We start from the raw sequence: 23,772 nt of genomic DNA, 5'->3' as shown, positions 1-23,772 counted from the left end.
GTTACACATAAAAAAAATCTTAAATTTTTAATTTGGGAGATTTGGTAATACTTATTTAGAGTTGAGTGATAGTTCTTCAAATGGGACCATTTGCTCACTCCCTTAGCCTTAACTCTCAGCCCCCAAGGTCTGCTTTACTTATTCTTGCTTATGGGCACCTGTGTTCCAATGAGAACAAAGGTATGTTGTAGGTTAGTGGATGGTGCTGAGCTCAAAAAGCCTGCTTTAATTTCACTGTGCTTTTCAATACTCAGTAAAACTTGTGGGGATGGTCACAAGGGAGGGAATCTTATCTGCCTTTATCTCTGCATAAATGTTAAGACTTCCCAATTAGAAAGACCTACAGGGGCTCAATGGGGACCTTAACTATTCAGAAGACACCAGGTTTATGTTTTCTTAGGCTGGTTTCATGACAGCTACTGTAGAGTAGAAACAAGACATAGGGGTAAAAGCCATGAATGGAACCTGTGCCCATAAGTATAAATAGATCAAACTTTGTTTTAGGACTTTCTTCTCTTCCTTTCTCTCAGAGATTTGGTGTGCGTGTGGCAGGGGGTAGTTAAGGTGGAGGTGGGCAGACCTGTATGGATTCTGCGGTGGGCTTTCAGGTGAGAGCTTTTGGTGTACACTTTGCTGCATCCTGCAAAGTCACATTGGTGAATCCGTCTTCTCTTCAAGTCAAGGGACTCTTCTTGCATTTGTGTCATTGCTGCTGGTCTGAGCAAAGAAAGAGAGATAGGGCCAAATAATGATTTTAAAGTGGAGGCTAATAAGTGAATTTATGTATAACGGGATCCCCTCTTACATGAATTTAATTTATTCAAATTTAATATCAGCCCTGCCTCCCAGAAGGAATAATTGAAATAGTTCAAGCAATTCCCTCAACTAGGCCATTATGCTGAGTAAATGTAGGTCCCAGAAGGTGGTAATATTTCTTTGGGTGGTTTCTGTTCCCAAACTGTGTGAGCATTTCATTCTAATAAGCCTCATTCCTAGGTTTAAATAAATGTATTTTTCATCCAACATGGTTGCTAAAATGCAAACCAGTGATAAGGTTGCTTTAAACTTACAGAAAGAAACAGAATGCAATTGTACTTCATAGGAAATTTGTACATTTTTCAAGGGTAAAAATCAATGATCTACAATTAGAACATTACTGTGTCATAACATCCATGTCCATGCACATGTGTGCATACAAGCACACCTTCACTGAAAAAGCAGTTTATCTATATTTTGTTGTCCTCAAATTCTTACTACTGTGTCTGAGAATCTGTTCCACTGCTACCACAGACACACACATGTATACAGAAAATAACCTGAAGTAGAGATAAAAGTACTTACTCTTGCTGTAGTCCTTGAATACCCTGTAAGGATCCACTCTCAATTGCATTCTCCTCATTGTCACTTGGGATCTCCAGTGGAGATAGAGAGGTGGGTTCAACTTTAACTAAAAGCAAATAAAAAGAGCATTGTGGGCTACAAATATACGAGTCTAATCATTTCAGGATTCCCAGTTTGGCCAATATTAGAAGTAGCAGCAAGATAGAGAAATAAAGAAAAGCAAAAATGAAAGAAGTATATTTGTATGAAAAGAAGAGAAAAAACATTTAAAATTTTAGCATAGCAGGATACAGAAATTCCTTTGAGGGAAGTGTAGAAAGGAGCTTTCTGGAGCATTTTCACTAGAATGAGCTTCTCTAAGACAGTGAGATGGTGGGTTTCTCTAGGATATGGTCTGAGTATGATTCAACTCTATCTCCAGCTCCCAAGACAGGGTCTCCTGAAAAGTCAGGTTCAATGTGTGTTTGTTTAATCAAACTCTAAATAGTTCTCTAGCTGTCCTCAGATCAATGTCTAGGTTCATGTCAGAGGTGAGAACATCTCCTTTGGCTTTTGTGTTCCTAAATGAAAATGAGTCATTGAGATGAGACACATAATGGGTGTTGAGTAGGTGCTTGATATATATTACCATCCTTCCCTTTCAACTATGTTGGCAGAAGCCCTCAAGTATTTATTGTCAAACACTGGTGTCTCTGATCCCTAACAAAACTTAGTCAGGTGGTCAGCCATCTTTCAGATCTAGTGAAATGTTCAAAATTTCTATACAGAAGAAACTTAAGGATGGCAACAAAGTTGAGTGTGGGGAGTACTTGTTTAGTGCAGTCATCTCCATACATTGTATATAATTCACTAAAACATTGTAAGTATGCACCTGTGTCTGTGTCTCTGAATGTGTATCTGTGTTTATGATCTAAATATACCTATATCCTAAACTTATGTGTAGATTATGGAAAATAAATAAAATAACATGTAAAGGGTAAGAAAATACAAATAAAAATTTGATGCTTTCTTTTTATGCTGCAAATATTTTCTGCAACATCCCTTTTTGCCCCCAATCAAAGTGTAAGCATAGCATTTTAGAGACCACAGTGCTAATGGTCTTAGCTTGAAATGACAACACTTTTAAAATGCATTCTGTTTATTTAAAATAGTTCTGATGGTTATTATGGGGCAATTCAAAACTCATCAAAACCATCCAAACTGGCTTAATATCATCATATTCTCACAAAAAAAATTAATTTACCATTTTTATTTGGCTCTCTTTCTACATGAGAATTGATAACCATATTTTCCCCCCTTAAGAGATGTCAGACACAAGATTGTTACAAACACTTATCATTACCACAATTAACCACTAGTCGATAATAGCATTTTTATTCAGAAGAACATGACAGAGTCTCAGCAATTTGATGCTTGGTATGTTCTTTATTATCATACATTTAGTGATGGAGTGATAATAAGGTATTGAATCTCAAAGGTAGAAAACTCTGAGAAAGATTTTGTTTGTTTGTTTGTTTTACATTGAGCTGAAATCTGGTTCCTAGTCATTTCTACCCACATATCTCCCATTTGGTCTTATTAATTAATGCTAAACATTTATCAGCTCCTCTCTGACATGAGTTTGAGTCCTCTCACCATCTTAATCTTTATCCTCTGACTATAATCCAATTTCTCAAAGCCTTTCCTAAAGCTGAACATCTAAAACTTATTGTAATTCTATAGATGTGGTGAAGCTAAATATCTTGAATCACTTCAAAAGGCTATATAATTTTCTTCCATCGTGTCCCATTACAAATTAGATATTCCTCTAGGAAGGGGACTGGGTGGCTGGTGGATAGTGGTGAAAGGGAGATAAACATACCTTTCTGAATTCTAAACTTACTTTTAAAAGTAGGTAAAAGGTAACATTAAATTTCGAGTTTGTTCATCAGATGACTTGTTATAACTTCTATCTACCACTTTGCTTTCTGGAGATGCACAAAGAAACAAGATAGTCTTGCCCTCCAGCAATTTACAATTTAGTTGGGAAGAATGCCCATATACTTGTGATACAGGCATGTAAAAAAATAATATGAAGGATGATAGATGCAAAATGAGGTGGAACACAGGAGAGATGGCAAAATTTCAAAGAAGACTATTTTACCTGGAGAGAAGAGAAAAGCTAAAGTGTTGGGAGAGGCAAGGAGGTAAGGCTGGCTATGTATGTAAGGCGAGAAACTTGCTCAACTTTTCTACCAAAGTATTCCCAATGGCATAAGAGACTAAACATATCCTCTACCTAAGGGTGGTTGTCTTAGTAAGCTTAAAAGTGTTTTTGAAGTTCCTGTCTTATCTTAAAATATTATTCAAATATTATATTTTTCTTTTTAATAAAATATTTTAAATTACTTACTATCAAAATATAGAGGTTCTAGTAAGTTATATAGTATTTCACTCAAAGATATGCATACCACAGTTTGAGAAACATAGGCTAAAAAGAGTCATTGTACATTTGTAAGCATCAAAGAAACATGATGAAAACAGTATTTATGAAAAATTGCTCTTAAAGCTATATACAAGAGTAATTGGAAAATAAATAGGAGATACAATATTCAAAAAGGGAATAGATTGAGGTAGGTAAGTCTCAGCAAAGGGGCACATTGATGCTCACCTGATCCAACATTTTTGCCATCTCCTCCAATGAGTGGGACTGTAATGGCTGCAGGGTTCCCATCTGCAGGCAAAGTAGTATACACCATGGGCAGCGACTGCACCACCACTGGGATGGCCTTCAGGCTACCCATCTTATTTGGCAGATTGACTGAGGGGATGGTGTGAATCACATGTAAGATCTGATGGCCACCAGTGCCCTGAGATGAGGCCAGGATAGAGCCTGGAGTCAGAACAGTACGGATGCTTGCTGAACTGCCTGTGTCTGATGTTGAAGTGGACACTACAAGAGTCTGGGAAGCAGGCTGTGGCTTGGGAGAACGTATTGGAGATTGCAGCATACTGGCAGGCTGGAGAGGAGCCTTTGGTTTGTGAAAGGAGAGGTCAACTGGTTCCACCTGGGGCAAGTTGAAATCATTAGCCAGAAGTTCTTCTGGGGGCTCAATCTTGATGTCATTTAACAATGCTGGGTTCTTCATGGAGTTGGCATCCAGGAGTGGTGGAGATGTCATATTACCTCTGTCTGCTCTCTTAAGGGAATCTCTAATTTGAACAGGGCCAGTGACCTAAAATAAATACATAAACAAATGAGAGGTACAAAGTGTTAGTACCCTGAAGAAGAGACATGTAAGCAATGAAAGAAAGAAATCTCTATTATCTTGTTATGGGCAGAATATATAGGGAATTGAGAAAAATGAAGCAAAAGAAAAAAGAGGAAAAAGTAAAAGAAGAGGAAAGAGGAGGGAAACTTTATTGAGTACCAGCACCAGGCACTGTTTAAGGCAGTTATATTATTTCATTTAATCTTTACAGTAATTCTGCAAGATTAATCAGAATCAACACATCTGAGTATCTACTATAAGTAGTGTTTTAAGCCCAGTGAGGGCACAAATGAATAAGGTATAGCCATGAAGTACATAGTAACATACCAACTATAATGATAGAATAATATGAATAACTTAAAAGTCATACCATAGTAAGTGATGCAGCCCACATACAAGCAAGGCATTTTAGAAAAATAAAAGGGAATGACTCTTTCTGTCTAGAAGATTAGGGAAGGTTTCAAAGAGGAAGTGATATTTTAGATGGGTCTTAGAGAATTAATAGAAGTTCTGTTGGCAGAGAAATGCTAAGAAAGAGATTTATGTCTACAGAGGTATAACAATAAATAATATGCTTAGGGAATAATGATGCAGTACAGTCAATTGTATCATATACAGAATCTAACTGTGCAACTATTAAATTTGAAAATAATAATTAAGGGACTTCCCTGGCAGTCCAGTGATTAAGACTTCATGCTTCCAATGTAGGGTGCATGGGTTCAGTCCCTGGTCAGGGAACTGAGACCCTGCATGCCATGTGGCATGGCTTAAAAAAAAATACTAATTAAATGATCACTTTATGCGTGGCTATGTGCTAACTCACTTTAGTTGTGTCCAAGTCTTTCTGACCCTATGGACTGTAGCCCACTAATCTCCCGTGTCCATAGGGATTTTCCAGGCAAGAACTTGGAATGGGTTGCCATGCCCTCCTCCAGGGGATCTTCCTGACTCAGTGATCGAATCCATGACTCTCATGTCTCCTGCATTTGCAGGTGGGTTCTTTACCACTAGTGCCACCTGGGAAGCTCCATTGCTTTATAAGCAATATATAAAACAACATTAAACCTCAAACTAATTGCAATTTTTCTAAGAGTTCCATGAATTCAAAGGTCAAAGATATGCTTAATTAAAAAATGGGTAGAAGACTTGAAGAGACATTTTTTCAAAGAAGACATACAGATGTCCAATAGTCACATGAAAAGATGTCCAACATTTTTAATTGTTAGAGAAATGCAAATAAAAACAAGTTATCACCTCACATCTGTCAGAATGGATAACATAAAAAAGTCTACAAATAAAAAATGTTGGAGAGGATGTGGATAAAAGGGAAAACTTTTACACTGTTGATGGGAACATAAATTGGTACAGCCACCATGGAAAACAATATGGAGATTCCTCAAAAAATAAACAATAGAATTATTATATGATCTAGCAATTCCACTCCTGGGTATATATCTAGAAAAAGCAATAAAAAGAAAACACTGACTTGAAGAGATATGTGTGCCCCAGTGTTCAGAGCAGCACTATTTATAGTAGCAAAAATATGGAAGTCACCCAAGTGTCCACCAATAGACAAATAGATAAAGAAGATGTGGTACACACACAAACACACACACACACACACACACACAATGGAAGAGTATTCAGTCATAAAGAATGAAATTCTGTCATTTGCAGCAACTTGGAGGGTCCTAGAGTGAAATAAGTGCAAAAGGATACTGTATGAGGGAGACTTTCAAGATGGTGGACAAATAAGATGGGGAGATTGCCTTCACCTCCTACAAATACCTCAAAAAATCATCTGCATGTGGAACAACTCCTACAGAACACCTGCTGAAAGCTGGCAGAAGAACCCAGACTTAAAAGGCAAGCCAATCTTCAAGGAATGAAGTAGGGCAAAAGATAAAAAGAAGAGACAAAGGATTTCGGGATGGGGATCTGTGCCTTTGGGAGGGAGTCATGAAGGAGCAAAGTTTCTGCACACCTGGAAACACCTTTATGGGTAGGATCAGGGGGGAACTTTACAACCTCAGAGAGGAACATAGCAACAGGTGCTCAGAAGGCAAAATGGAAAAAATTCACCACGGAGATAGTTGCTGAACAGCATTTCCCAGTCAAGAAGCTGCTCACACACCCACACCTGCAGAGAGTGAGGGCTAGGTGCTGAAACTCAGGCTTCTGGGATTGGACCCCAGGGAGAGGATTGGGGTTGACTGCCGTGAAGATACTCAGAGGGGGCTAGTGTAACACAGCTGAGGGAGTCCAGGGAAAAGCCTGGGCCTCACAGAGAGGCAAGAGGTCACTGTGGCAAGAATATTCTAAGTCCTACATTTGTGACAGGACCCTGCATTTGTGAATTCATTAGGGGGATGAGCTGGCTGAGGTCTGAGAATCCAAAGGTAGAAGAGCTGGCACAAGTGCCAGAGGTGGAAGACACAGGCCACTACGCTCTTGACCCCAGGCTCAAGCTGGGGTCAAGCTAAAAGCAGGCACGGGTCGCTGACCACATCTTCCTGGGGCCTGAATTGCTTGGCTCTGCTGAGGGACCCACAATGCAAGGCCAACTCCTGTGGGGAAGTACATGATCTGCCTCAGACTGTGGTGACGTCCTGCAGGTCTTGGCCACAGCAGGCACCGCCCACACTGTGTCTGCTGTACCCCTTCCTCTCCCCAGCCCAACTGAGGAAGTAAGCCCTAATAAGCTTCCACTTTCACCCCTTGTGTCTGGGCAGAGAACAGATACCAGAGGACAGCCTACAAGCAGAGGTGGGCCTAAAACAAAGGCAAAGTACCAGGGGCCACTTGGGCAAAGGAGAGAAGGGGAAATTGCTCTGGCAGCCACAGGTACAGCAGATTAAATTTCCCAATTAGCCTGAGACTGTGGCCTTTAGGCGCTTCCCCCATGCTCAGCAGTAAAGAATCTGTCTGCAACGCAGGAGCCACAGATTTAATCTCTGGGTTGGAAGATCCCCTGAAGGAGGGCATAGTAACCCACTCCAGGATTCTTACCTGGAGAATCCCATGGACACAGAAGCCTGGCAGGCTATAGTCCACAGGGTCATAAAGAGTTGGATACGACTAAAGCAACTTAGCACACATGCCTGTAGGCTTTAGGGGCAACTGTGGATTTTGGGAACAAGTGAAAGCTTGAATAGGGCAAGATTTGAGTCTGAGCTGACCTCACACTGACCACCACAGGTGCAGAGACCTTTCTAGAAATATCGGGAGGATTTTCTGAGTAGGCAAATTGACTGGAGCACACTGTGTAGAGAAGAAAACAGAGGAATCACAAGGACAGTTTTCTTACTACCATTCTCCATATGTTTCTTCTCTTTTTTCTCTCTTTCTTATTGTTCTAATGTTGTTTTTTCTTTATTATTCATTTTATGTTTATTTTTTATAATCTAGTATTTTCTTTTTCAAAGCATCTTATTTTTAAATAAATTCACATTAATTTTTTTCTATTTTTACAGTACTCAAGTTATTTTGCATTTTTCCATGCTTTTTATTTTGTATATTTGCTAGTGTAGTTTTTAGTATTCATTTTCATTTAGACGTTTGTTTATTGGCTTGATTGCTCTCTTCTTTTTTGATCATTTTTATCCTTTTTTTCCCCCTATTTTTCCTCATTCACTTCTCTTTGCATGTATTTGAGTTTCTTTGGGTATTCTTGGTTGTTTTGAGCATTGCTTTGCACATCAGACTTGGGGTTTTGTCTTCTATGCTGTGTGGCCTATAATGTCTTGGTGCTAAAGTAAGCAGTCAGCCCGGAACAACTGAGATGGGATAACCAAGTCCAGAACTTTAGACCACCAGGAAATCTTGATCCCATGAAACATTAATGGGTGAGAGCTCTCCCCAAAGCCTGTCTCAACACTAAGATCAAGTCCCACTCAAAAGCCAACAAGCTCCAGTACCAGATGCCTCACATCAAACTTTTAGCAAAACAGAAACACAAACCTGCTTATTAGCAGAAAAGCTACCCAAAGTCATACCAAGCCAATAGACACACCAAAACACACTACTGGACATAGGCAGTGCCTCTCAGAGAGGCAAGATCCAGCTACATCCACCAGAATACAGTACAAGTCCCTCCAACCAGGAAACCTTCACAAGGCACTAGTCCAATCCAACCCAAAGAGGGCAGACTCCATTAAGAGGAAGTAAGACTTTCTACCCTGCAGAAAGGAGACCCCCAACACAGTAAACTGAAAAACATGAAAGACAGAGAAACATGCAATAGATGAATAAACAGGGTAAAAAGCCATGTTACCAAACAAATGAAGAGGAAATAGGCAATTTACCTGGAAAATAATTCAGAGTAATGATAGTAAAGATCATGTGAAATGTTAGAAATAAAATGGAGGCACAGATAAACATACTGGAGGCATAGATTGACAAGATAAAAAGAAATGTTTAACAAGGACCTAGAAGAATTAAAGAATAGAGAATCAGCAATGAACAACAAAACCCATGCTTGCATGCTAGGTCACTTCAGTCATGGCTGAAATTTTTGTGACCCTATGGACTGTAGCCTGCCAGGCTCCATCTGTTCATGGGATTCTCCAGGCAAAAATATTGGAGTTGACTGTCATGCCCTCCTCCAGGGGATCTTCCTGACTCAGGGATCAAACCCATGTATCTTACATCTCCTGCTTTGGCAAGCGGGTTTTTTACCATTAGTGCCACCCGGGAAACCCAAATAACACAGTAACTGAGATTAAAAATACACTAGAGGGAACCAATACCAGAAAAACTGAGGCAGAAGAACAGATAAGTGAGCTCGAGGATAAAAGGGTGGAAATAACTGAAACAGAGCATAATAAAGAAAACATAATAAAAAGAAATAGATACAGTCTCAGAGACTGCTGGGACAACATTAAATGCACCAACATTTGAATTATAGGGGTCTCAGAAGAAGTAGACAAAAAGAAAGGGTGTGAGAAAATATTTGAGGAGATTATAGTCAAAAGCATCCTTAACATGGGAGAGGAAATAGCCACCCAAGTCCAGTAACCCAAGAGAGTCCCATACAGGATAAACCCAGGAGAAATACACCAAGACACATATTAACCAAACTAACAAAAATTAAACACAAAGAACAAATATTAAAAGCAGCAAGGGAAAACCAACAAATAACACACAAGGGGACCCCTATAAGGCTAACAGCTGATCTTTCAACAGAAACTCTGCAGGCGAGAAGGGAGTGGCAGGATATACATAAAGTGATGAAAATTAAAAAATCCATAACAAAAATTACTCTATGAAACAAGGATCTCATCCAGATTTGAAGGAGAAATCAAAAGCATTACAGACATGTAAAAGTTAAGAGAATTCAGCACCACCAAACCAGCATTGCAACAAATGCTAAACGAATGTCTCTAGATAGGAAACACAAGAGAAAGTAAAGGCCTATGAAAACAAACCCAAAACAATAAAGTAAATGCTAATGAGATCATATTGGCTTCCCTGATAGCTCACTTGGTAAAGAATCCTCCTGCAATGCAGGAGACCCTGGTTTGATTCCTGGGCCAGGAAGCTCTGCTGGAGAAGGAATAAGCTACCCATTCCAGTATTCTTGGGCTTCCCTTGTGGCTCAGCTAGTAAAGAATCTGCATGCAGTGCGTGAGACCTGGGTTTGATCCCTGGGTTGGGAAGATCCCCTAGAGAAGGTAAAGGCTACCCACTCCAGCACTCTGGTCTGGAGAATTCCATGGACTGTATAGTACATGGGGTCCCAAAGAGTCAGACATGACTGAGTGACTTTCACTTTATTTTCAATGAGATCATATATATCAATAATTACCTTAAATGTAAATGGACTAAATGCTGTAACCAAAAGACCCAGGTTGACTGAATGGATACAGGAACATGACCTCTATATATACTGTCTACAAGAGACCGACCTCAGAACTAGGGACACATACAGACTGAAAGTGAGCAGCTGGAAAAATTTATTCCCTGCAAATAGAAATTTAAAAAGAAAAATGGGAGTGGCAATAATCAGATAAAATAGACTTTAAAATAAAGGCTGCTACAAGAGTCAACGAAGGACATTACATAATGATCAAAGAAAAAGATAAAACAATAGTATAATAATTATGAATATATATGCACCCAAGATAGGAACACCTCAATACATAAGGCAAATGATAACAACTATTAAAGGGGAAATTGAAAGTAACACAATAATAGTGGTGAACTTTAGTACCCCACACACCAATGGACAGATCATCCAGACAGATAATTAATAAGGAATACAATTTTTAATGATACATTAGACCAGTTGGACCTAATTGATACCTACAGAGAATTTCATCCAAAAACATTAGATTCCACCTTTTCTTCAAGTGCACATGGAACATTCTCTAGGATAGATCATATAATGGGTCACAAATTAAGCCTTAGTGATTTTTTTTTTAAATTGAAATCACTTTAAGCATCCTTTCTGATCACAATGCTGCAAGATTAGATATAAACTATAGGAAAAAAATATAAAAAACACAAACACATGGAAACTAAACAACATGCTTCTGAATAACTAACACATCACTGAAGATATCAAAAAGAAAATCAAAACATGCCTAGAAACAAATGACAATGAAAACACAACAATCTGGAACCTATGGGATTCAGTAAAAGCAGTGCTAAGAGAAAGTTCATAGCAATGCAAGCCTACCTGATGAAACAAGAGACATCAAATAAACATAACTTTACACTTAAAGCAACTAGAATAAGGACAAAAAAATCCTAAATTTAGTAGAACGAAAGAAATCATAAACATCAGAGCAGAACTAAATGAAAAAGGGTTGAAGAAGACTATAGCAAAGATCAATAAGCTAAAAGTTGTTTCTTTGAGAAGATAAAGGGACAAACTGTTATCCAGACTCATCAAGAAAAAAAGGGATAAGACTGAAATCAATAAAATTAGAAATGAAAAAGGAGAAGTTACAACAGACAACACAGAACTACAAGGGACCATAAGAGACTACTATGAGCAAATATATGTCAATAAAATTGACAACTTGGAAGAAATGAACAATTCTTATAAAAGTTTACCTTCCAAAACTGAACCAGGAAGAAATAGAAAATACGAACAGACCAATCACAAGCACAGAAATTCAAACTGTAATAAAAAATCTTTCAACAAACAAAATTGACAGGTGGATTCTACCAAAAATATAGAGAACAGCTAACATCTATCCTACTCAAATTCTTCCAGAATTGCAGTGGAGGAAAACTCCCAAACTCACTCTATGAGGCCACCATCACCCTGATACCAAAACCAAAGATGCCACAAAAAGTCTTTTGGACTCTGTGGGAGAGGGCGAGGGTGGGATGATTTGGGAGAATGGCATTGAAACATGTATAATATCATATGTGAAATGAATCATCAGTCCAGGTTCGATGCATGATACAGGATGCTCGGGGCTGGTGCACTGGGATGACCCAGAGGGATGGGATGGGGAGGGAGGTGGGAGGGAAGTTCAGGATGGAGAACATGTGTACACCTGTGGTGGATTCATGTTGATGTATGGCAAAACCAATACAATATTGTAAAATAATTAGCCACCAATTAAAATATATAAATTTATATTAAAAAAGAGAAAATAAAAGGTCAATATCACTAATGAAAACAGATGCAAAAATGCTCAACAAAATTCAAGCAAACAGAAGCCAACAACACATAAAAAAGATCATACATCATGATCAAGTAAACTTTACCCTAGAGATGCAAAGATTCTTCAGTATACGAAAATCAATGTGATACACCATATTAACAAATTGAAAGATAAAACCCATATGATAATTTAAATAGATGCAGAGAAACTTTCATCAACACTCAACATGCATTTATGATAAAAAAAAAAAAATACTCTCCAGAAAGTAGGCATAGAAGGAATATACCTCAACATGATAAAAGCCATATACCACAAAACATTGTCCTCAATCATGAAAAACTGAAAGCATTTCCTCTAAAATCAGGAACAAGACAAGGGTGCCTACTCTCACCACTGTAATTCAACATAGTTTTAGAAGTCCTAGCTGCAGCAGTAAGAGAAGAAAAATAAAAGGAATCCGTATTGGAAAAGAAGAAGTAAAACTCTCACTGTTTGCAGATGATATGATTCTCAACATAAAAAATCCTTAAAAGGCCACCAAAAAATTACTAGAGCTGGAAAATGAACATAGTAAAGTCACAGGATATAAAATTACTACAGAGAAATCCCTTGCATTCCTATACACTGACACACAGAATTTGAGACCCATTAAAAAAGGTTTTAATGAGGAAAAAAAAAAAAGAAAACTCAGGAAGATAAATTTAAAAAGCAATTCCATTCACCACTGCAATGAAAAGAATAAAATGCTTAGGAATAAATTTACCTGAAGACCTGTATGGAGAAAACTATAAGACACTGATGAAAGAAATCAAAGATGATACAAACAGAGAGATATACAATGTTCTTGGATTGGAAGAATAAATAGAGTGAAAATGATTATACTACCCAAAGCAATCTGCAGATTCAACACAATCCCTATCAAACTACCAAGAGTATTTTTCATAGAATTAGAACAAGTAATTTCACAATTTTTATGGAAACCCAAAAGACCCTGAATAGCCAAAGCAATCTTCAGAAAGAAGAATGGAATTGGAGGAATCAACCTTCCTGACTTCAGACTATACTGCAAACCTACAGTCATCAAGATAGTATGGTCTGGCTCAAAAAGAGAAATATAGATCAATGAAATAAAATAGAAAGCTCAGAGAGAAATCCATGCACCTATGACACCTTATCTTTGACAAAGGAAGCAAAAATATACAATGAAGAAAAGACAGTTCCCTCAACAAGTGGTGCTGGGAAAACTGGTCAACTATGTGCAAAAGAATGAAAGTAGAACACTTTCTAACACCATACACAAAAATAACCTCAAAATTCATTGAAGACCTAAACATAAAACCAGAAACTATAAAACTCTTAGAAGAAAACATAGGTAGAATGCTCTCTGACATAAATCACAGCAAGATCCTCTATGACCAACTTCCTAGAGTAATGGAAATAAAAACAAAAAAGCAAATGGGACTTAATTAAAATTAAAAGCTTTTGCACAGCAAAGAAAATTATAAACAAAGGGGAAAGACAACCCTCAGGATGGGAGAAAATAATAGCAAATGAAAAAACTGACAAAGGATTAATCTCCAATATATACAAGCAGTCCATGCAGCTCAATGCCAGAAAAACAAACAACCCAATCAAAAAGTGGGCAAAAAAAAAACACAAAAAAACAAAAAACAAAACAAAACTAAAACAAACACTTCTCCAAGGAAGACATACAGATGAAAAGATGCCCAACATCACTCTTTATAAGAGAAAGACAAATCAAAAGTAAAATGAGGTATCACCTCACACATGCCAGAATGGCCATCATCAAAAAATCTATAAACAATAAATGATGGGAAAGGTATGAAGAAAAGTGTACCCTCTTTCCCTGTTTGTGGGAAAATAAATTGATACAGCCACTATGGAGAATATTATGAAGTTTCCTTTAAAACCTAGGAATAAAACTACCACATGACCCAGAAACCTCACTATTTCTCACTATACCCTGAGAAAACCATAACTGAAAAATACACAGGTTCATAGTAGCCATATTTACAATAGCCAGGACATGGAAGCAACCTACCTGTCCATCAACAGATAAATGGATAAAGAAGTTGTGGTACATATATACAATGGAACATTACTCAGCCATAAAAAGGAACACATTTGAGTCAGTTCTAAGGAGGTGGATGAACCTAGAGCCTGTTATATAGAGTGACTGCTGCTGCTGCTGCTAAGTTTCTTCAGTCGTGTTCGACTCTGTGCAGCCCGATAGCCGGCAACTCACCAGGCTCCTCTGTCTCTGGCATTCTCCAGGCAAGAATACTGGAGTGGGTTGCCATTTCCTTCTCCAATGCATGCATGCATGCTAAGTCACCTCAATCATGTCCGACTCTTTGTGACCCTATGGACAGCAGCCCACCAGGCTCCTTTGTCCACGAGATTCTCTAGGCAAGAATACTGGAGTGGGTTGCCATTTCCTTCTCCCTTATAGAGTGAAGCAAGTCAGACAAAGAAAAACAAATATTGCATATTATTTGTTTTTCTTTGTCTGACTTATTAATGCATATATATGGAATTTTGAAAGATGGTTTTGAGGAACCTATTTGCATTGGAGCAATGAAGATGCAGACATAAAGATCAGACTTGTGGACACAGTGGGGGAAGAAGAGGGTGGGACAAATTGAGAAAGAAGCATGGAAACATATGCATTACCGTATGTAAAATAGATAGCCAGTGGGAATTTGCTGTTATGATGCAGGAAGCTCAAGCCCAGTGCTCTGAGACAACCTAGAGAGGTGGGATGAATTGGGAGACGGGAGGGAGGTTCATGAGGGAAGTAGGACATATGTATACCTATGGCTGATTCATGTTGATGTATGGCAGAAACCAACAAAATATTGTAAAATATTCATCCTCCAATTAAAATTAATTAAAAAAGGAAAGATACTGTATGATATCACATACATAGAATGTTAAAAAAAAAAATTACAGGGAAATCCCTCATGGTCCAATGGTTAGGACTTGGTGGTTTCACTGGGAGTTCAACCCCTGATTGGGGAACTAGGTCCTGCTAGCCATGTGGCACAGCCAACTAATAATAATAATAATAATAATACAGGCAAATGTTTATACAAACCAGAAAGAGATTCACAGATATAGAAAAAAAGGGGCTACCAAAGTTGAGTAGACAAACTATGGATAAGGGATTAAGAGACACAAGCTACTATGTACAAAAGAGTTAAGCAACAAAGATATATTGTACAGTACAGGAAATTATAGCTATTATCTTATAATAACTTCTAATGGAGTATAATATGTAAAAACACTGAATCACTATGCTCTACACCTGAAATATATAATATTGCAAATCAACTATACTTCAAAAAAAATAAAAAAATAAAGGATATTGTGCACTGTGTAGTGCCATTGCCAGGCAACACCTGGACCCTAAAGAATGCTTTAGAGATGGTAGTGCTACTTAGCCAGTAACCAGTCAACACTCCATCCTCTATCAGAATTATATTTGAGTTATGGGAGTTTTGAACTATTAGAGACGTTCAAGAATGCATCCCTTACATAAAATACAACTATTCTTTATTTTTGGACTATAAGGGAAAGTGCAGTTCAAAGAAAGCCTAGCTGAAATAACAGGTAATTGTTTTGAGGAGGGGAGTGACATGGGCAGAACTATTTCTGTGATATTTATCTCCTTAATGAAAGACAGATTGAAGAAGGAATAAGACAGGATTCAGAGAGATCAAAAAGGGAGCATAAGCTTTCTTATCCATTCATCTGCTGATGGACATCTAGGTTGCTTCCATGTCCTGGCTATTATAAACAGTGCTGCGATGAACATTGGGGTACACGTGTCTCTTTCCCTTCTGGTTTTCTCGGGGTTTGGGATGGGCAACACATGTATACCTGTGGCGGATTCAGGTTGATGTAGGCAAAACCAATACAATATTGTAAAGTTAAAAAATAAAATTAAATTAAAAAAATTAAAAAAATAAATAAATTTATATTTAAAAACAAAAAAGGGAGCATAAGGAAAAATTTTGGTAAGTCATTTATGATACAATTGGATATATTTAAATATTGACTGGATATTGGAATATATTAAATAATTATTGTTAATTTTTAAATGCTTCATAATTATATTATGGTTATGATATTTTAAAGTTTAGATGAGAGGTAATGTGGGCCTAAACTCAGAGAATGATGAGGGGCAAGAGGCAGCGTTCTCTTATTCTGACTTCCTTTAAAATACTATCAGAACAGGATGAGCATGAATAAAAGCATCAAAAAGTAGTCACATTGTTACCTATAGTATTTAGCCAGACAGCCAACTATGGTCTCCTTCTGTTATACTATGATATTTTTCATTTCTCGATTTACAAACCCTCATCCCAACTCAGGCTTTGTTTGTGATCCACATATTGCTTCAATCTGCTCCTCTAAGACATGTCTTCTGTACTTTGACCCACTGTTTGACATGCTGCTAATGTAATCCATCCCTCGTGAGCGGATTCACTTCACCTAGGTAAGGTAAGCAGTAGAATCCTGTTGGTGGGGAGGGGGAGGATATGGAGAAGTTTTCAAAAATAGCTCTGCTGAACTTTAAAATTCCTTGTCCTCTGAATCCCTCAATAAGCTCCTATTTTCCCCATATGTCCCACTTGTCCCTTACCCTGACTAGCTCCCTTCTTAGATTAAAAAGGCAGAATCACAGGAATCTCTGGGATAACAGAGATTCAATAACATTGAAAAAAGAGTTACAACAAAAAGCATACAAAGAGGTTAGACTGGAAATTCCCTGGTGGTACAGTGTTTAGGACTTGTTGCTTTCAGTATCAGAGCTCAGGTTCAATTCCTAGTTGGAAAACTAAGACTCTGCACGTCACGTTGTTCAGTCACTAAGTTGTGTCCAACTCTTTGCAACCCCATGGACTGAAGTACACCAGGCTTCCCTGTCCTTCATTATCTCCTGGAATTTGCTCAAAGTCATGTCCTCTAAGTCAGTGATGCCATTCAACCATTTCATCCTGTTGCCTCCTGCTCCTCCTGCCCTCAATCTTTCCCAACATCAACGTCTTTTCCAATGAGTCAGGTCTTTTCCAATGAGTTGGCTCTTGGTATCACGTGGCCAAAGTATTGGAGCTTCAGCTTCAGCATCAGTCCTTTCAATGTATATTCAGGGTTGATTTCCTTTAGGATTGACGGTTTGGTCTCCCTGCTGTCCAACGGATTCACAAGAGTCTTCCCTAGCACCACAATTTGAAAGCGTCAATTCTTTGGTATTTAGCCTTCTTTATACTTCAATTCTCACATCTGTACATGACAACTGGAAAAACCATAGCTTTGACTGTATGGACCTTTGTTGGTAAAGTTATGTCTCTGTTTTTTAATACAATGTCTACCTTTGTCATAGCTTTCCTTCCAAAGAGTAATTGACTTCTAATTTCCTGGCTACAATCACTGTCCACAGTGATTTTGGAGCACAACAAAATAACATCTGTCACCCTTTCTGCATTTTCCCTTACTATTTGCTATGGAGTGATGGGACCAGATGCCATAATCTTAGGGTTTTCAATGTTGAGTTTTAGCAAGCCATGGGGCGAGGACAAAAAAAAAAAAAGAAGAAAAAGTTAAGTATAATATCATTTTTCTAGAAGTATAGAGATTGTGGGTATAGATATAAAAATAAACAGCCTAACAATATACATTAAGGGAAGATTAAGTTAACTTTTCAGAGACTTTTTGGATTCTATGCTTTAGGTCATGAAACCTAATGAAGCTGAAGTTCTGAATGTTAAATACAAAATGGAGACTACTTTGGCAACCTATATCTTTTGCTAAATAAAGGCTATCTCCTAGACTTTGAGTGTTTCCCAGGATAATGCTATGAATTCAAGGCCTTATGCTTGGCTAGTATTCAATCCACAGTTATTCACTGTATTGACAAGCACATTATTCAGGAAGATCCAAAATGGAAAGTGACTGATGAAAGCATAGAGCTTGAAGAACATATAGGCTAGTCTTATTGTCTTGATGAGAGAAGATTTTGCAAGGTCCTGCTTGCAAACCATCATGAGTTGTCCTTCTGTAAACCAAGTTTGCCCAGAGGTCCAACAATTCTTGACAAAAACCCTGTACATAATAGGTCTTCATGTATTCTTCTTTTGCCATCAACACAAGACTTTAAAAGAAATGTTGGAAGGCTAATTTGCTTTGTATTGGTATTTGTGTTCTTTCTTTTTTAAAAAATTTTTTACAATGTTATGTTGGTTTCTGAAATACAACAATGTGAATCAGCAGCCATGATTATACATACATCCCCTCCCTCCCGAGTGTCTCTCCTCTTCCCCCATGCCATCCCTCCAGGTAATCACAGAATGCCAGACTGGGCTCCCTGTGCTACATAACACTTCTCACTAGCTATTCATCTTACACAAGATAGTATATATTCATGCTACTTTCTCCATTCATCCCACTTTCCCCCTCCCTTTCCCCGTCGTGTGTGCACAAGTCCATTCTCTACATCTGCATCTCCATTCCTTCCCTGCAAATAGGTTCACCAATATAATTTTCTAGATTCTACATATATGTGTTAATATACAATACTTGTTTTCTTTTTCAGATTAACTTCACTCTGAATAACAGGCTTATTAGAACTGACTCAAATCCATTCATTTTTATGGTTGAGTAATATTCCATTGAATATATGTACCACAACTTTTTTATCCATTCATCTGTTGATGGACATCTAGGTTGCTTCAATGGCCTGGATATTATTAACAGTGCTGCTATGAACACTGGGGTACATGTGTCTCTTTCAGTTCTGGTTTTCTCAGGGTATATGCCAAGTAGTGGTATTGTTGGGTCATGTGGTAGTTCTATTCCTAGTATTTAAAGGAATCTCCATACTGTTCTCAATGTCTGAATCAGTTTACATTCCCACCAATGTGTAGGACGGTTCCCTTTTTTCCAGCCCCTCTCCAGCATTTATTGTTTATAGATTTTTTGATGATGGCCTTCTGACTGTGTAAGGTGAAACCTCATTGTAGCTTTGATTTGCATTTCTCTAATAATGAATGATGCTGAGCATATTTTCATGTGTTTATTGGCCATTGTTTTAATAGTAACTTCCTCAAAGTATGTCATCACATATTTCCTTCTATACATATCCCTTTCAAGTGTACCTGTAATGCTTAAGTTACTCCAACCCATAGCAATGATTCTCTGGCTTGTGAATGCTGTATTCTGCATTATGCTTCCTTAAAAAAAAAATAGACTGTGTTTGAAAGCAGCTCTCAAGTTTACCTTACTGTTTCTTGCTTTATGACCTGAAAACTTTATAGGATAAGCATTCCATATCTACATATTACAATAGCAAATGTTTTTTGTGTGCACTGAGAATTCTTTTAATATAGTCAAAATAATTTTAATAAGAATTTCAATATACAGTCTGAATTCATTCATATTTTGAATATAGCTACTATATGGTTTAAAAAAAACACAACTCTCTGCCAAAGCTTCTCCTTATACACAGCATACTATACTTAAAGGTTCTGAGAAAGATTTAACATAAGAATTGAGTTTGTTTCCAGTCTCAGATTTTCAGAGATTTTTAAGACTTATCACTAAGATGACTCCTCATTCTACTTTTCACTGAATACAATGACCACAGCTTTGAAAGCTCATTTGAGAACTGATCTAAAGTTGTGTTTTCAGATTTTTCTCTTTAAATCACCTCTTTTAATCTTCAATATTGTGTGATGACCAGGTTTTAAATATTTTGTAGTCAGTATCATACGAGGGAAATGGGCTTCCCTCATAGCTCAGTCAGTAAAGAATCTGCTTGCAATGCAGGAGACCCGGGTTAGATTCCTGGGTTGAGAAGATCCCCTGGAGAAGGAAATAACAATCCACTCTGGTATTATTGCCTGGAAAATCCCATGGATAGAGGAGCCTGGTGGGCTATAGTCCATGGGGTTTCAAGAGTTGGACATGACTTAGCGACTAAACCACCACCACCACTCAGTATCACTTTTCAAAGAGAGAAAATACTTTACCCATTCACTACTTTAAAACTTCAGGCTTCAGCTTACTAATATTTCTGAGTATATGAAAAAGGTTGTGTGTGTGTATGCTCAGTCATTTCAGTCATGTCTGACTGCAACCTTATGGACTGTAGCCCGCCAGGCTCCACTATCCATGGGATTATCCCAACAAGAATATTTGAGTGGATTGCCATTTCCTACTACAGGGGATCTTCCTGACCCAAGGATCGAACACGCATCTCCTGCATTGGCAGGCAGATTCTTTACCATTTGAGCCACTTGGGAAGCCCAATGAAGAAAGTTAGGTATGAAAAAAAGTACAGACACTTGGGGGTAATTTTCAGAGAAGTTTTAATTTTCACAGTCATTTCCCTCAAATGTTTAGAATTGTAATCAGACTTTAAGCCAGTTTAAGTCAATAAAAAGAGTTATTTATTGATATATCATTAAAGGATGGATAAAGACACCTAGCACCTTCAATTCTAGAAAGAAACCCAGAAAACGGTGGTCAATTTCACAAATATTTAAGCTCTTGAGCATTTGATGAGGATAGACAGGCCTTGGGAAGTGAAGGGTCAGCAAATCAATTGCTTAAAACAGCTCTGAGTTACAGTTTCTAAGTGGGAAGGCATGGCTAGAAAGAAATTGAAAGAACAAAATATTCCAGGCAACACAGCAGGTGGAAAGGAGAGAAAAGAGTAGTGAAATAAAACTCAGGCTGCTCCCAAACAGAAAGAAGAAAACTGCTTTTGTACACAAGTCCCTTCTAGCTTTGCTCTGGGTTTGCTGCTGCTGCTGCTAAGTCGTTTCAGTCGTGTCCAACTCTGTGCGACCCCATAGATGGCAGCCCACCAGGTTCCCCCGTCCCTGGGATTCTCCAGGCAAGAACACTGGAGTGGGTTGCCATTTCCTTCTCCAGTGCATGCAAGTGAAAAGTGAAAGTGAAGTCGCTCTGGGTTTAGACTAACCATTTTCATGCCCAGGTACACATGTATGCACATATATACATACATGTGCACATTCACTGCTTAGGTAAAATGTCACTTTAACCCTCTGAATCTCCAAACCTTTTCCAATAAGGACATCAGGTATTTGGGTATTAGAGAAAGGAGAGGTGGATGGAGTTGGATATTATTAGAAAGTTAGACCTAATCTAAACTTAGAGGGATCTCAAATTTTAATTCCCACCATCATAATAGCACCAGAAAATGAAGCACTATAAGACAAAAGAGTTCATCATTTTGTGCAAAGTAATAAAATAGGTAATCATAAGGGACTGGGAGAAAGTATCAAGCATAGTAGCAGCTACATCCAGGCAAAATGAGGTCAGAAATGTATATATGTAGGTATGTACATATGTATATATGCATGTGTATGTATATGTATATTAGGTATTTTATAATAAAATGAAACATTTTTTCTTTCTCAAAGCATCAGAGATTGATTTCAGATAGAAAAATTACTTTAAATAGCTATGTATTTATTACATATTAGAAAAATAAATACATAATGCATTGCAGTGGGCTGAATGGTGTTCCCCTCAAAAGATATGTTCTTGTCCTAATACTCAGGAGATTCTCCTAGATTATTTGTGTAGGCCTTAAATTCAATAACAAATATTTTTATAAAAGGCACACAGAGAAGACACACACAGAAACACAGAGAAGAAATCAATATGAAGAAGCATACGGACATTGGAATGCTGAGGCCACAAGTCAAAGAACACCTGCATCCACCAGAAGGTGGAGAAGACAAGGAACAGATTCTCTCTGTTCAAGGACTTACAACACCTTGGCTTTGAAGCTATGGCCTCTAGAATTGTAAATTTCAGTTGTTTTAAGCTACCAAATTTGCAGTAATTTGTTGTGAAATCCCTAGGAAACTAACACCCCACACCAAACCCAAAATTATCCAGATTGTTTAGGACAAAACTAATATGTGTTTATTTTTAACTGATCTAATTTTTTAATGTAAGTAAGTAATATTATTGATAAGGATATGGCAGAAATTGTGAAGGTGGTACATAAATAATTGAAGTTTGGGAGACAATATCACTGTCTAAACAAGAGATACTTACATGAAGCAGCTTACAATTGGAAAACAAGTAATAAACAGAGCCACATGAGTGACTGATACAGATAAATTGGTACTCCAGGAGCTCAGGACGCTAGAGATCAGTGAGAGTTGGGGTTATCAGTGAAAGTTTCATGGAAGAGATGAAAATGGAATTTGGGCCCTACAGAAAGTGTGGGATTTGGTAAATTAAACAGGCTGATTGAAGCACATTTCAAGCAGAAATAAAAGGCATCACTGAGAACCACTGAAAAATATATGACCCAATTAGATAATATTATATAAATATTGGTAATTTTCTCAAATGTATTAGTGTTGATGTAATCATATAGGAGAATGTTATTATTTGTAAATGATGCATGCTGAATTATTTAGGCTTGAAGTTTCTTGATGTTACTTTCAAAGAAAGAAATGAGAAAAAGAGAGAGAGGGAGAGAAACAGAGAGAGGCTGAGAAAGAGAGAGAATATATGCAACTATGTGAGAATATTAACTATATTAAGAGAGAATGTTATGTGAGAATGTTAACTATATTAAGTTGGAAGGGGAAGATATGTATGATACCACATGAACCTTAGATCTGTTCATACACTTTGGCCTAGAAATCCTACTTCTGGGAAATAATCAGAAACTTTCAACAAAGGGCAAATGACAAGCAGGTGCTCATTCATTATATGGCACAGTGATGTATGAATTTAATTGAAAGCAAGTTGTGTGTACTGAGCAAGACACCCACCCAATCCAACCTTATGACATAAACAAATCATGATTAAGCAAATTAGGAGGCTTCTGTTGACTAGGATGCTGCCAGAATTGCACAGCTATAGAACACATGCTCTGGGCCTGGGACATGGTTAGTATTCTTTGGTCAAGTACCACAAATACTCTAACTTCACTAAAAGCAAGATATCTTGGAAATGGCAAGAAATAAAAAAATGCTGAGATTATCTACTATCCAGAATTTTCTATACATTGCATCAGTTTAAAAGTGACCTCAAATTCTGGAACCTTAGTTTACTTAATGCATGGGAAAATATTTTTGGAATTGTGCTTAGGTGTACTGAGATTTCAAAATAAGGGAGCTATGTATGCTTGATAATATTTCATTGAATATAATATTTTTATTATGAGTTTAATAATTTTTGTCTAACACTTATACTCAGCTTCCTGTTAGTAATTACTATGACAAAGCACCAGCAGCCAGCAGATGTTTTGTAACAATTAGCAACTTTTGATTTGCTGCTGCTGCTGCTAAGTCGCTTCAGTTGCGTCCGACTCTGTGCGACCCCAAAGGCGGCAGCCCACCAGGCTCCCCCGTCCCTGGGATTCTCCAGGCGAGAACACTGGAGTGGGTTGCCATTTCTTTCTCCAATGCATGAAAGTGAAAAGTGAAAGTGAAGTCGCTCTGTCGTGCCCGACTCTTAGCAACCCCATGGACTGCAGC

The 23,772-nt window shown here is 37.8% G+C and overlaps 1 protein-coding gene across 3 annotated transcripts in view; it reads right to left on the bottom strand.

Annotated features, from left to right (window-relative positions):
- The window catches only part of KLF8 (KLF transcription factor 8), a 347,052-nt gene that overhangs the window by 90,736 nt on the left and 232,544 nt on the right, over positions 1-23,772 (bottom strand). For all 3 annotated transcript variants that reach the window (XM_070784649.1, XM_070784650.1, XM_070784651.1), the window contains exons 3-5: positions 3,992-4,556; positions 1,342-1,447; positions 581-717 (exon numbers count right to left, since the gene is read on the bottom strand). In XM_070784649.1, coding sequence (XP_070640750.1) covers positions 581-717; positions 1,342-1,447; positions 3,992-4,556 — 808 coding nt within the window. The remainder of the gene's footprint in view (positions 1-580; positions 718-1,341; positions 1,448-3,991; positions 4,557-23,772) is intronic.

This window comes from Bos indicus, chromosome X (assembly GCF_029378745.1).
Source record: "Bos indicus isolate NIAB-ARS_2022 breed Sahiwal x Tharparkar chromosome X, NIAB-ARS_B.indTharparkar_mat_pri_1.0, whole genome shotgun sequence".
Taxonomy (NCBI): domain Eukaryota; kingdom Metazoa; phylum Chordata; class Mammalia; order Artiodactyla; family Bovidae; genus Bos; species Bos indicus.
Note: the sequence above shows the minus strand (reverse complement) of the source record. Positions and strands in the feature narration are given on the sequence as shown.